The sequence below is a fragment of the Coffea arabica genome, chromosome 4c (assembly GCF_036785885.1).
Source record: "Coffea arabica cultivar ET-39 chromosome 4c, Coffea Arabica ET-39 HiFi, whole genome shotgun sequence".
Classification (NCBI taxonomy): domain Eukaryota; kingdom Viridiplantae; phylum Streptophyta; class Magnoliopsida; order Gentianales; family Rubiaceae; genus Coffea; species Coffea arabica.
The window spans coordinates 9,765,990-9,778,274 of NC_092316.1; the positions used below are offsets into that span (position 1 = coordinate 9,765,990).

A 12,285-nucleotide genomic window follows, 5' to 3' on the forward strand; every position below is an offset into this window, starting at 1 on the left:
AAATTTTCAAAAAGTACTTTGCACATATCATCTTCCCTTCTCTCTCTCTTTTTTCTTTTTTTTTTTTTTGGTAGGGGCATTATCTTCTCTTTTTCAATCTAGTGTTCCACAAAGTGACTAAATATCAGATGTTTTTAGGGAAGTAATTAGTCATACATAGAAATTTGTTGCAATGAGTAAGCAACAATTAGATTCTATAATTGATAAAGAACAAAGCATGTCTTTCAAGGCAAACTAAAGAAAATGAAAATTAATAAAAGCAGTTTATGTGGACTTATAGGATGTTGATTTGTTTTTGCAGTCAAAATCAAAACAATTAGCAGATTATCACTTAGAAAGAACAATAAAAAAAAAATCCGATTTCGAATTAGAACTAACTAAACTAACGTGTACGCAAGTCACAAAAAGGCAGGAAATATGTCGAGTTAGTTCAACAAAAAACTTACGTGCACGTTGATAAATACTATCAAGTCTTGATGGAAATATGTACAAATCTATAAATTAAAGTAAAACCAAGTCTCGATGGATAGTATATCAATGCTTTTCTTTATTGAGTAATCTGTTATTTATTCATATAAATAAATGGTGTTCTGTTGCACTTGTTGCCAAGGGTCCCATGAAATCCATAAGCTTTTATTGTGCTGCCCTTTATTTACAATTACTATAAACGTTAATAGAGTTGGCCGGTTGATTTCTTTATCACTATAATTGATCCCACTTGCTCTAGTACTAATGCCTTTAATTAATACAAAGTGTGAATTTTTAATAGTGGCTCAATGTTCTTAATAATTGCAATAGTTTCATGTTTAGTTTGTCATTAGATCGACAGTTCTTACTGGTCCTCTTCTTTCTCTCCTTCCCCCTCTCTATGCATCGATGCTAAACAAAATTTACTCGTGTATTTATACATTTTTTTTTGGTGGGGTAGTATCAATATCGAAAGAGAATCACAGGAGATTAAGGTGAATATGTAGGAGCTTAAACTAACATATACACAAATTTTAGGGGATGAAAGTGCAATTTCATTCAAATAAATTGGCTAACTTTAACTTTGCAACTACTTTATAAAGTAGAAGAAAACAATAAATAACATTTAACAAAGGGCAAATAAATGCTAACAGAAAAAACAACGATCATAAGGCACTAAACAGCCCTTCAAGGGTAGATTTGATTAATCGAAAAGAAAGAAGGTGACATGTGAAAGCAAAATGAGTGCCCACCTAACTGGATACTAACAACGACATGAAAAGCAGATTATGTCAAAACTTGCTAGCAATGGGATTATTGCATGTGTCGGTGCTTATCATCTGTAATTAGCATATATACCTAATAGTCCTATTCTTGCTTAATTGCAGGGTAAATTAGTTTGATCAGCCTTTTTTCTTGTTGAATTCTAATGAATGCTTCTGTTCCATTTGCACGTCAAGATATAGGACAAAGGGCTTTTCTTGTCAAATAGTAGTTCTCATGTAGCTCAATATGAATATTCCAAATTGGTCATGCAAATGGCCTATTTCAACTCTAACATCCTTTTCATTTGTCTTCGAAAATAACAGATTAAATTCAATTTTCTCTTTTGTTCGTTTGGTAATTTCATTGCTACCATAACCCTTTTCCTTCCCGCCTGTTGAGGGGGAAGAATAAAATGCCAAAGTCTTTCTTGTGAATGAATCTTGTTGCTTTATGCATCGTTATGTACTTGGACTTGCACTTTTGGCACCAGAAAGAAGCCATGTTTGGCTGGAAGTGCTGTACTTCAATTTTTGATGTGTGAATCAGTTATCATATTCAAACTAAAATTAGCAATGGTCAAACAGCTCACGGAAGTTTTGGTCGCAAATTTCTTGCTACAAAAAAAAAAGTACTCCCTCCGTCCCGTTTTGTTAGTTTTAGTTTTTTTTTCACACAGATTAAGAAAGTGTAATTAATTTGGTTGGAAACATAAATTTAGATTAATAATTTCCTAAAATACCCTTATGCTAATCACGAAGAGTGCCAATTAATGTCAGTTACAGCTAATGGGTTAGTATTGGAAAAGTTCAATGTATTCAATGTAATGGATTAGTATTTAATAACAATGTATTAATAACAAGATATTTAATAAGTGTATTTTTAAATAATTTAAAAGATTACTATATTTCTTAATGAGAAAGTGGACTACAATTTGGGACAGATGAAAAAGGAAAACAAGACTATTAAAGTGGGACGGAGGGAGTATCTATTTAAATACACCAAAAATATTTATAGCTCTGCATTAAATCTGTACATCCACCAAAATGTTCTTAGCTGATGATTTTCATGCTGTATTAAATAGGATGACCATTTGGAAAACCCATATGAGAAGTCATGTTAGGAACAGAGAAACATCAGCACAAATTCAGAACTAATAAAATAAACAATAGAATAGAAAACTAAGCTAAATTAATAGTAGAGCTTAACTTTTATTGCAAATCCCTCAGATTAACTAGAATTGTTGCTATGGATTAGAGATAACATGCTATCCAATAATAATTAAGGTTTAAAACCAGATTAAATATTAACCAACTCAAATATTCCTTCACCTAATTATCTTTCTTGTCTTCCCTTATCATCAAGAGAACATTCAAGACAATTAAAGTAAGTAATTGATCTCTCTCCTTATTCAAAATCTAATACTAGTACTTCCTTTTTTTTTTTTTATCACAATGATAACAGTTACATACAGTTATATAATCTATTCTAGTCTAGTCTAAGAAAAAGCAGAATGGACGGGAAATCTCTCGAAGGAAGCCACCCGAAAATGGCAGCCGCGAAATATACTACTAGTACTTAAAAAACTACAAAAGTGAGAGCTCTCAATCTTCTCATAGAGTAGCTGTGCATGCTAGGAGAGAGAGAGAGGGAGAGGTAATAATAATATATGATTCAAGACTTCTTCTTCGAGTCCTTTTTCAAGTGGGGTTATGGCTCGAGAAAGAGAATGTGAGAGAGTAGAAAATGATTCAATCAATTTGAGGGGCAAATTTCAACAATAATCAGCTGTCTTGCTTAACGGCCAAAACTACCACAGTCGAATCTCCGTAAAATTAGTAATCACAATGGAGCCTTAGGACCCCACATGTTTAGTTTAATCACGCCATTTTACCCGGCTTTTCTCCCTTTAAAACCCCCCCTCAGCTTCTCTGTTTCTCCCCAGCTTTCCAAAAACCCCACTAGACCTTCCACCAAGAAACAGATACACACAATGGCGTTCCCTTCATTCTCCCTCATTTTCCTCCTCTTCTGTTTCCTGGTCTCATCCCTCATTGCCTCCGCTTCCCCAGTGCGAGACCCTGAATTAGTTGCACAAGAAGTACAAAGGTACATTACATACATACATACATATATATATATTCTAGTGTGTGTACTATGTGTTCCACTAAGGCCCGTACATACACTGGTACTAGCTAGTTCAAAACAGTTTAGATGTTACTGGTCTTTATTTATGTATATATATAATATATATGTGCAACATTTTGTTGAATGCAGGAGCATTGCTAATGCCACAAGGGCTAGGAGAAAATTGGGGTATCTTTCATGCGGCACCGGGAATCCGATCGACGATTGCTGGAGGTGCCAGCCCGATTGGGAGCAAAACCGGCAGAGGCTGGCGGATTGCGGCATTGGGTTCGGCAAGAATGCTGTTGGTGGAAGGGATGGGCGAATTTACGTGGTGACGGATTCCGGCGACGACGATCCGGTGACCCCCAAGCCAGGGACCCTTCGCTATGCAGTCATCCAGGAAGAGCCATTGTGGATCATATTTGCTCGTGACATGGTGATTCAATTGAAGGAAGAATTGATCATGAACTCGTTCAAGACAATTGATGGTAGGGGAGCCAGCGTGCACATTGCCGGTGGTCCATGCATCACTATACAGTATGTGACAAATATTATTATCCATGGGATAAATATTCATGATTGTAAGCAAGGAGGGAATGCTAATGTGAGGAGCTCCCCGTCGCACTACGGGTGGAGGACCTTATCGGACGGTGATGGGGTGAGTATTTTTGGTGGAAGCCATGTTTGGGTGGACCATTGCTCCTTGTCCAACTGCAGAGATGGCTTGGTTGATGCAATTCAAGGGTCAACAGCTATAACAATATCCAACAATTTTTTTACCCACCATGATAAAGTTATGCTCCTGGGAGCAAGTGATACTTATGAGCAAGACAAGAACATGCAAGTCACTATTGCCTTTAATCACTTTGGAGAAGGGCTTGTTCAAAGAATGCCTAGGTAAATTAACAAAAAGTCAGAAGCCTGAAATCATTTTCTTTTTTGAAGACTTTTTTTGAATCTAATTTGCTTATTGTTTCTTGGTTGGTTTCTTGCAGGTGCAGGCATGGCTACTTTCATGTTGTAAATAATGACTACACTCACTGGGAAATGTATGCTATTGGAGGGAGTGCAGCACCTACAATCAACAGCCAAGGAAACAGATTTCTTGCCCCTGATGACAGGTTCAATAAAGAGGTATATATATATTATTATTTAGGTTCATTTACAAATTTTTTGAAAAAAAAGAGGAACAAATAAAAGAGCTAAATAGATATAGAACAAACATATATATATAGTACGTGTGAAAGGTTTCCCAAGTGTTGGAAATCTAGTTTTATTGTACTTTTTCATTTTAACTTATTGATTGATAAAGTCTTTGTTCAATCACCTTTCAACACTCTTACTTCGTTTTCAAAAGTTAACATCATTGAACATTAGGGTCAAGCATCACCGCAGGATCAGCACATGCAAGCATTAACTAAAATAACTATTTTCTCCTCCAAAACTTCTAGAATTGTATTTTTTTCTTGTAGCTTTTCCCTTTTCCTCAATCAAGTGCAGCCATAGGGGACTCGCAAGGGGCCGACAAACCAATCCATGATTAGATCAATGTAACCGAAATACTTGTAATGGTAGTTTAACTTGGACGTATGGATTTCTCTAACGAGTACTTACTTTGTTAGTATGCATCAAAATGGATGGATGCAGTTTAAGGGTTAGTTCTTTATTATTATTATTATTATTAAAAATACGTCAAATCGAGACAGTATATAAACGTAACGATCTCGTCTTACTTTTCTAAGTGACAAAATTCTTACTAGCAATTAACATAAATTGTTGCATTATTATGAACAGGTGACTAAATATGAGGATGCACCGGAGAGTGAGTGGAAGAGTTGGAACTGGAGATCAGAAGGAGACCTGATGCTTAATGGTGCATTTTTCACACAAGCAGGAGCCAGTGCTTCATCAAGTTATGCAAGGGCATCAAGTTTGAGCGCCAGGCCATCTACACTTGTGAGTGCCCTCACCTCGGGTGCTGGCGTGCTGGGCTGCAGAAAGGGCTCCAGCTGCTGATTATATCATGTGGCTCATATGCATCAAGATTGGATTCTTACTTAATTATATTTTGGTTTTGGTTTGGTTGAACTCTTATAGTAGTATTTATTTAGGATTTCTTGAGGTTTACTGCAAGTCAAGAAATTAGGAAATGAAGAAAATAGCTGAGAGGGCAGTCAAAGGAGATGCTCCGGCAAGTCTGGATTATAGTGCTAGGATTGCTTTCTTGGCTTCTCTTCCCTCTAAATATTTCCCTTTTTTAAACTTTTGCATTCTTTTTCTTTTTCCCATTTGTGTCCTTTTTGTACCTTTTTGACTTGATTGTAGAATACAACCTCGGCCTGTTACTCTCTGAACCACGGGGAGTTGCTGTTGGACACTTGGACTTCCCGTATCGGTCCCAGAGAAAGCAAGTGCAGATGTGTTGATATACTAAAGGAATAAATATATCCATTTATATATGCTCTCTCTCTCTCTCATAAATATATCCAAATAAATATTATTTGGGCGCGTGTGTTTCGTTCCGATTTCGGAAAAAAAAAAAAATACTCTATCTTTCCCTCTCTATCTCTCTCTCTGAAAACAATCACATTGAGAAAGTATTTCCTGAAGCCCGCGTGAATGGTCCAACGGTAGCTCCTCCTACTGGTGATCCTTAGGTTTCGAGTTCGAATCCCCGCTCTGTTGGATTTTTCCGCGCACTTATCGTGCTTGGGCCGGGTTGGGGCGCCGGACTTGGGTCGCAGGGAATTAATCGGATCCCGTAAGAATTGACCCGGACACCTCCTGTGTCGACAAAAAAAAAAAGAAAAGAGAATGCATTCCCTAAGGGAGTCCAATGTGGGATATACTCCAAACTTTTTCATCATTTGAAAGGGAAATCCAATAGGGCTGTCTAATATCCTAAGCAACTAACTACTCAAACATGGGACTTCGTTTAATCCACTTCAAATTTGAATTAGAAAAAAAGATAGATTTACACATGTCGTGGACAATGACAATTTGAAAGTTGAAATTAAATTGTAGAGCATATAAAACACTTGAAAGACAATTTGTAGGACATTTAAAACACTTAAAAAGAACTCGTTACGTTTACTAGTACAAAATGCTTTTCTTCGGTTAATAACAAGCAAGAATGTACAAGGGGGGATCATGACCCTCAACAGATTTACCTCAAATTGAATCCTTAAGCCTACTTACTAGGACATAATCTTTGCAAAAAAACAGGACTCACCTAACGTGTTTGTGCATAAGTTTATAACTTGTATCTTTACAGAGAATTTGACCGGATATAAGAGAGGTCTGTTTGACCGTGTAGTCCAAAAAAATTTGTCACGTACCATAAATGATACGATAATTGTAGCCGCGCTAATTTTGTTCGATAACCCAATTCAGCATTTAAACTTAATATATTCAGATCTTAACTATTTAGACGGGTTTTATAAACAAAAATTGAACATTAATTTACTTTCAAAAATAAGTGATAACCTATTCATTTATCACTTAATGTGATATACGTTCAAATGCATTAAATTTAGTACTTTATAGTTCAATAATTTAATGAATTCAAATTTTAGTTTTCATATTTCAGTTTTCAAACTTCAGTTTTATCCAATGCATTCTAAACTTTATATAACCCATCTACTCTGTCTCATTCACAGACGCCCATAAAGGCGATTAAGAAGTCACAGTAGCTAAGTGTTAAGTCCAAAAGCACAGCCAAAGTAAAGACAAATGCAAACCCTAAAAAAAAATACCAACCAAAATGTACTCTTTTGTGGAAGGCAAGCATGAAATTTCAGCTTCTGATAATGGTCCTTAATATTCCTTCTTTCCTTAACTCTATTGATTGGGACCATACTATAAAATCTAAATTCCGTCCAATAATCCTAACCATTAAATCCTAGTATTTTCACTGTCCCCCTCCTACTTAAAGTCGTAGATCACATTAGCATCACCTAGCATGTCAATTTTAATAGCTATAAGAAATGAAGCTGGACGAAATGTCAACCCACAATGTCAAACTTGTAACATACATTTTGATGACCATTTTCTACGACTAAATCACCGCCTAAAATTGTAAGGAAATGCAAAACAAAAAAAAAAGGGTATAAAACAGCTACTCCCCAGAATTTTAAATAGTAATTGAGTGGAATTTATGTATGTCGATTCTACTTCTTTAAATGTGGCGGCCATATTAGGTCTATATTGGTTGCAGCTGCATCTTTTGACAAAACGGCATCGACATTCAATTGAGATTCTGGTCTAATTAAAGAAATCAAGGGATTAGGTGCATGCATCTATAGGCATTGATTAGTTCTACAATCCCTCCTACACAGTGTTGAAGCCTTGTGTTTTTTGTGTATATCCTTTTCTTCTTCTTTTTCTTTTTCCAAATTTTTGCAAGGGGAAGTGAATTGAAATGTTGAAAATTTTTTTTTGAAAAAAAACCCTCGATTTTTAAGACAATAGACGTATATTGTTAGCCACTAAACCAAATCTAGTCCACATTATATCGTTGTTGTTGTATTCTATTTAGATGTAACGGTCTGTCTAATAGGCACTCGTTAAAATATATTTTAGGTGTTATATTTTTAAAAATATAGGATTAATTAGAAAAAGTAAATAAATATAAGAAAGAATAATAGTTGTCGATATGTGTGTATATATATAATAGGTCATGTGAATGTTAGGAAATAATTGCCTAACTTTTCATCATTGGCTTGTCTCAATTGACTGATAAAACATCATCATGGTTGGGCTAAAAAGTGATTATAGTATCTTATTTCTGTAATGTACCCTAAAATCAAAGGAAAAGGAATTAGCCAATTGAATCACCAAATTAAATCAAGATAAAGTTTGTTACTGTACCATATGATTCAACCATGTGGAGGCCAACAACCATAAAATTGACCTCATTGGATCACAACTAAGGGGGAAAGATTACATGGCCATTTTTCCGCAAAGCACGGGTTAATCACGTGCATCAGCTAGGAATAAGACACAATCATTCTTCAACAGTAATGTTGAAATCTTGTTAGCAAATCATTAGCATTATTAGGCATGAGAGACAAGATAGTTAACGAAAACAGAAAGATATCCCACATTAGCGTATCAATTTGATTGTCCCACAAGTATTCCCCGCTAGACCACCAATCGTTTGCTAGCCCTTTTTTTCTTTTTCTTTTTCTAACAAAACCTTTGGAGCTTTCCCTTTTCGTTGAACTTGGTGAAGATACATTTTTCTGTTGGATATCTTTTTTATATACAGTCAATGTATAATTTTCTTTACACTAATAGGTTTTGATCATGTCACATAATATGAATTCAAATCACACATATGTAGTATATATCCATAACTGCTAGTCTAAAAAAAATCGCTACACTGTCAGTGCATAAAAAATTAATAATTTTATTTTTGGGTAAAAAAAAAATTGGATCAAGACATGCCTTCGAGACCATGGCTCGCTTAAAAGGATTTTTATAGAGAACCCACCAATATAATTCTGCATCGACAGTGAAATTCAAACACACGACTCTTTATGAGAAAATAATCCGTTCTTAGTTCTTACCAATTGAACCAACTTGTATTGACTTGGTGAAAATGCATTAATTTTGCTGCAGTAAAGTAATTCTTTGTTCTTTGTTCTTTTGGTTGTACTAATATCTTATGCTATTTGCTTCGACAGATGACCACGCCACGAGTGCGGCAATTATCATACAAGTGAATCATTAAAGGAGAAAAAAGGGTCCTATGTAGAAAAGTCCACGTTAAGCAATTCATACAATGGATATCATTACTTATCAACAAGACTTGGAGCTTGAGCAACCACCTTGTGCGTTTACTTTAAAAAGTCTAAATGCATGGGACATTTCAATATCAAAACACGGAAAGTTGGCAGGCAAATTTCATAGACAAATAAGCGAATTTAGAGCAAAAAATGTGCAGTTTATGAAGATTTATAATGGAGATGGAGCGAGAGTCTGAAAGCATTGAGGGTATTAAGAATCATGCTGTTTCTAATTGGTGAGTTTAATGGGATGATACAAATGAAGGAAATAAGTAAGTGCACTTGGAGGCGTGGATTTCATGGCATTTCACACGCCCTTGGAATTGGAAAGGGCTTAAACGGAAGTCGTGAGTATAGTGTAAGACTAAAGTCGCTAGTTTTAGACGTCACGCCTCGAAATCTTATAGGATGTAAGTTGCAACGCCTTTATTTGTCGAACAATAGAGAGCGTCCCTTCGGCGGCAGAAAGTGAAAAACTTTGGAATTCAGATTTTTTTTTTCTCTTTTTTTTTTTTCTTTTTCTTGCAGAGGAGTTGTGGGACTTAAGAAGTTGGGAGAGGACGTGGAAATTTGAACCTAGGAAATTCAAATTTCTTTTCTCGCTCTATTCAATTTATAATTTGCAGATAATTATTAAGTCCTCTTGCTCTTGCTTGCAATAAATTAATAAACCATTATTCTAGTATCATCATAGACACTATAAATTTTTGAAAGTTGCAAATATATGCTATAAAAATCTCATAATCTTTACTTTGTATGGTTTAAAATTTTAAAGATTCATGAAAGTTTCTACAAATCAAGGGCGAAAATACCTTTGATTTGGGAAAACAATTGGATAAAAGTGGTTTGTAACTTCCAAAATCTATAACATGTTGATTTTCTTATTTTCAGGGAGCTTCTATGTTACATTTCCAAAAGGGTTAATTACATTTACCTCCCCTTAGGTTTGACCATATTACCAATTAATCCCTATAATTTGTCTAAATAACGGTATCACCCTTTGAATGATCAAACATTTAACAAAAACCCCCTTAATGCCGAAAATGCCCTTATTGAGGCCATGTTGCATTAAAAAAAGAACATATTTTTATTTTATTAACCCTAAAGCAATCCAAAAAAATAGAAAAAAGTTTTTGCTTATTATTTTATAAAAATCATATCTTTGCTTCCATAAATAGTTTTGAATCAATAATTATTTTAAATCTTAAAAATGAATATTAAAAATTAGATAAATTGAAAGAAAAATAAAAAAAGAAGAAATTATTTTAATTCCTGGAGTATGGTTCAAATTGAGGAAAACATGTCTTATGCTCTCCGCAACATGCCTTGAACCACAAATTCGAACCATACTCCAGGAATTAAAATAATTTCTTCTTTTTTTATTTTTGTTTCAATTTATTTAATTTTTAATATTCATTTTTAAGATTTAAAATAATTATTGATTCAAAACTATTTATGGAAGCAAAGATATGATTTTTATAAAATAATAAGCAAAAAATTTTTTCTATTTTTTTGGATTACTTGAAGGTTAATAAATAAAAATATGTTCTTTTTTTAATGTAATATGGTCTCAATAAGGGCATTTTCAGCATTAAGGGGGTTTTTGTTAAATGTTTGATCATTCAAAGGGTGAGACCGTTATTTGGACAAATTACAGGGATTGATTGGTAATATGGTCAAACCTCAGGGGAGATAAATGTAATTAACCCTTTCCAAAATTCATTTATAATTACAACCTAACTTCTTCAACTTGTATAAACAATTGCGCTATGTTTGGATGGAGGGAAAGTTATGAGAGAAAGTGAAGCAAAAGTAAATGCAAATCGTCTTCCGGTTTACGTTTCCTTATCAAGACAAAAATTTAGGGAATAAAATGGATAGTTAGTGATACTTAGTTTTTATGCCTAACCATCTATTTTTCTTCACAATCCTACAAATATAATAGGAAATAAAATGCAACAAAATGAAGGAAAGTGCAAGAAAATTTGTCAACATTCTTGCTAACTACATACGTGGAAGTAAAAATAACTAACTTCCTGTCTCTTTGATACATTTCTCATCACAGAAACACTACCTTGATGATAAGTGTTTGAGCTGTTGGCTATTGGCCAACACCAAATCCTTAAGGTTTGGTGGGGTGAGAGGTCAATGATTCAAACCTTGCCTCCTACCAATTGTCACAATATGTGGTTTCTCTAAAAAAATTCATATGGGTACGTAGTGCACTTGTCTGATCCGATTGTGATTCAGTTCTCATTGGTCTCCTGTAGGGTCAGTTGGGAATCCCCCTTAGATTAGAATAAAGTAGGATAATATAGATAGAGTGACGATGACAAAAAAAAAAAAAAAAGGATAAGTGTTGGAGCATTTATTATCTACACGAACCTAGTTAGGCCCAAAATTATGGTAAACGTGGGTTAATATTTTATGGGCTAGTACTCTTCAACTTAAAACCTCAGGAAATCCATGAAGCCCAACCTCATGTAGTCTTTGAAAGTCGACCAGTAAATCTCGATCTAATTTCACTATTAAGTCCGCCACCTTTTGGAGATCTTTATTCGTTGCCTTTCTTTCATAATCAAAGCAGCTGTTCTGAATTCTGATGGGCTGGAATTTTCTCAAGGTGGGTTGGATTACTGAATCGAACACAGAATTTCAGCTACTGGGCAATCCAAACTCGGTGGATTAGACCCAATCCATTAGGTAATACTGTTGACGGGTAGGGCCGCATGATCCACATAAATTCGAGCAGAGAAAGGAGGAGAAAGATGGATATCATTGTAAGTTTCTTGTGTATTTATTTTGATTCTCTATGTGATACAATTTTTTCTTAAATTTTTTTAAGGGAAAATCGTCCAAAACGTCCCTCACATTTTGTAAAATAACTTTTTTCGTCCCTCACTTTTAAAATGCGGAGGACTATAGATCAGATTATGTAAAATATAATTTGACAAATTTACCATTAAAAAATGATCACGTGCCTTGCACGTGATGGATTCCTGCCAAAAAATGATCGGAAACCTAGTTAGGGACTAAATTTGATCAATGTAAATATGTAAGAGACATAAAATTACACTTTTAAAAGTGAGGGACGAAAAAAGTCATTTTACAAAATATAAGGAACGTTTTGGACGAT

General features: G+C 34.6%; 1 protein-coding gene across 1 annotated transcript; it reads left to right on the plus strand.

The window, feature by feature from the left end:
- The first annotated feature begins 3,161 nt into the window (after positions 1-3,161).
- Positions 3,162-5,819, plus strand: LOC113739852 (probable pectate lyase 18). The gene is made up of 4 exons (XM_027267217.2): positions 3,162-3,339; positions 3,508-4,257; positions 4,356-4,494; positions 5,155-5,819. The coding sequence occupies exons 1-4, from the start codon at positions 3,224-3,226 to the stop codon at positions 5,374-5,376; spliced, it is 1,227 nt and encodes a 408-aa protein (XP_027123018.2). The 5' UTR covers positions 3,162-3,223; the 3' UTR covers positions 5,377-5,819.
- The last annotated feature ends 6,466 nt before the right edge of the window (positions 5,820-12,285 follow it).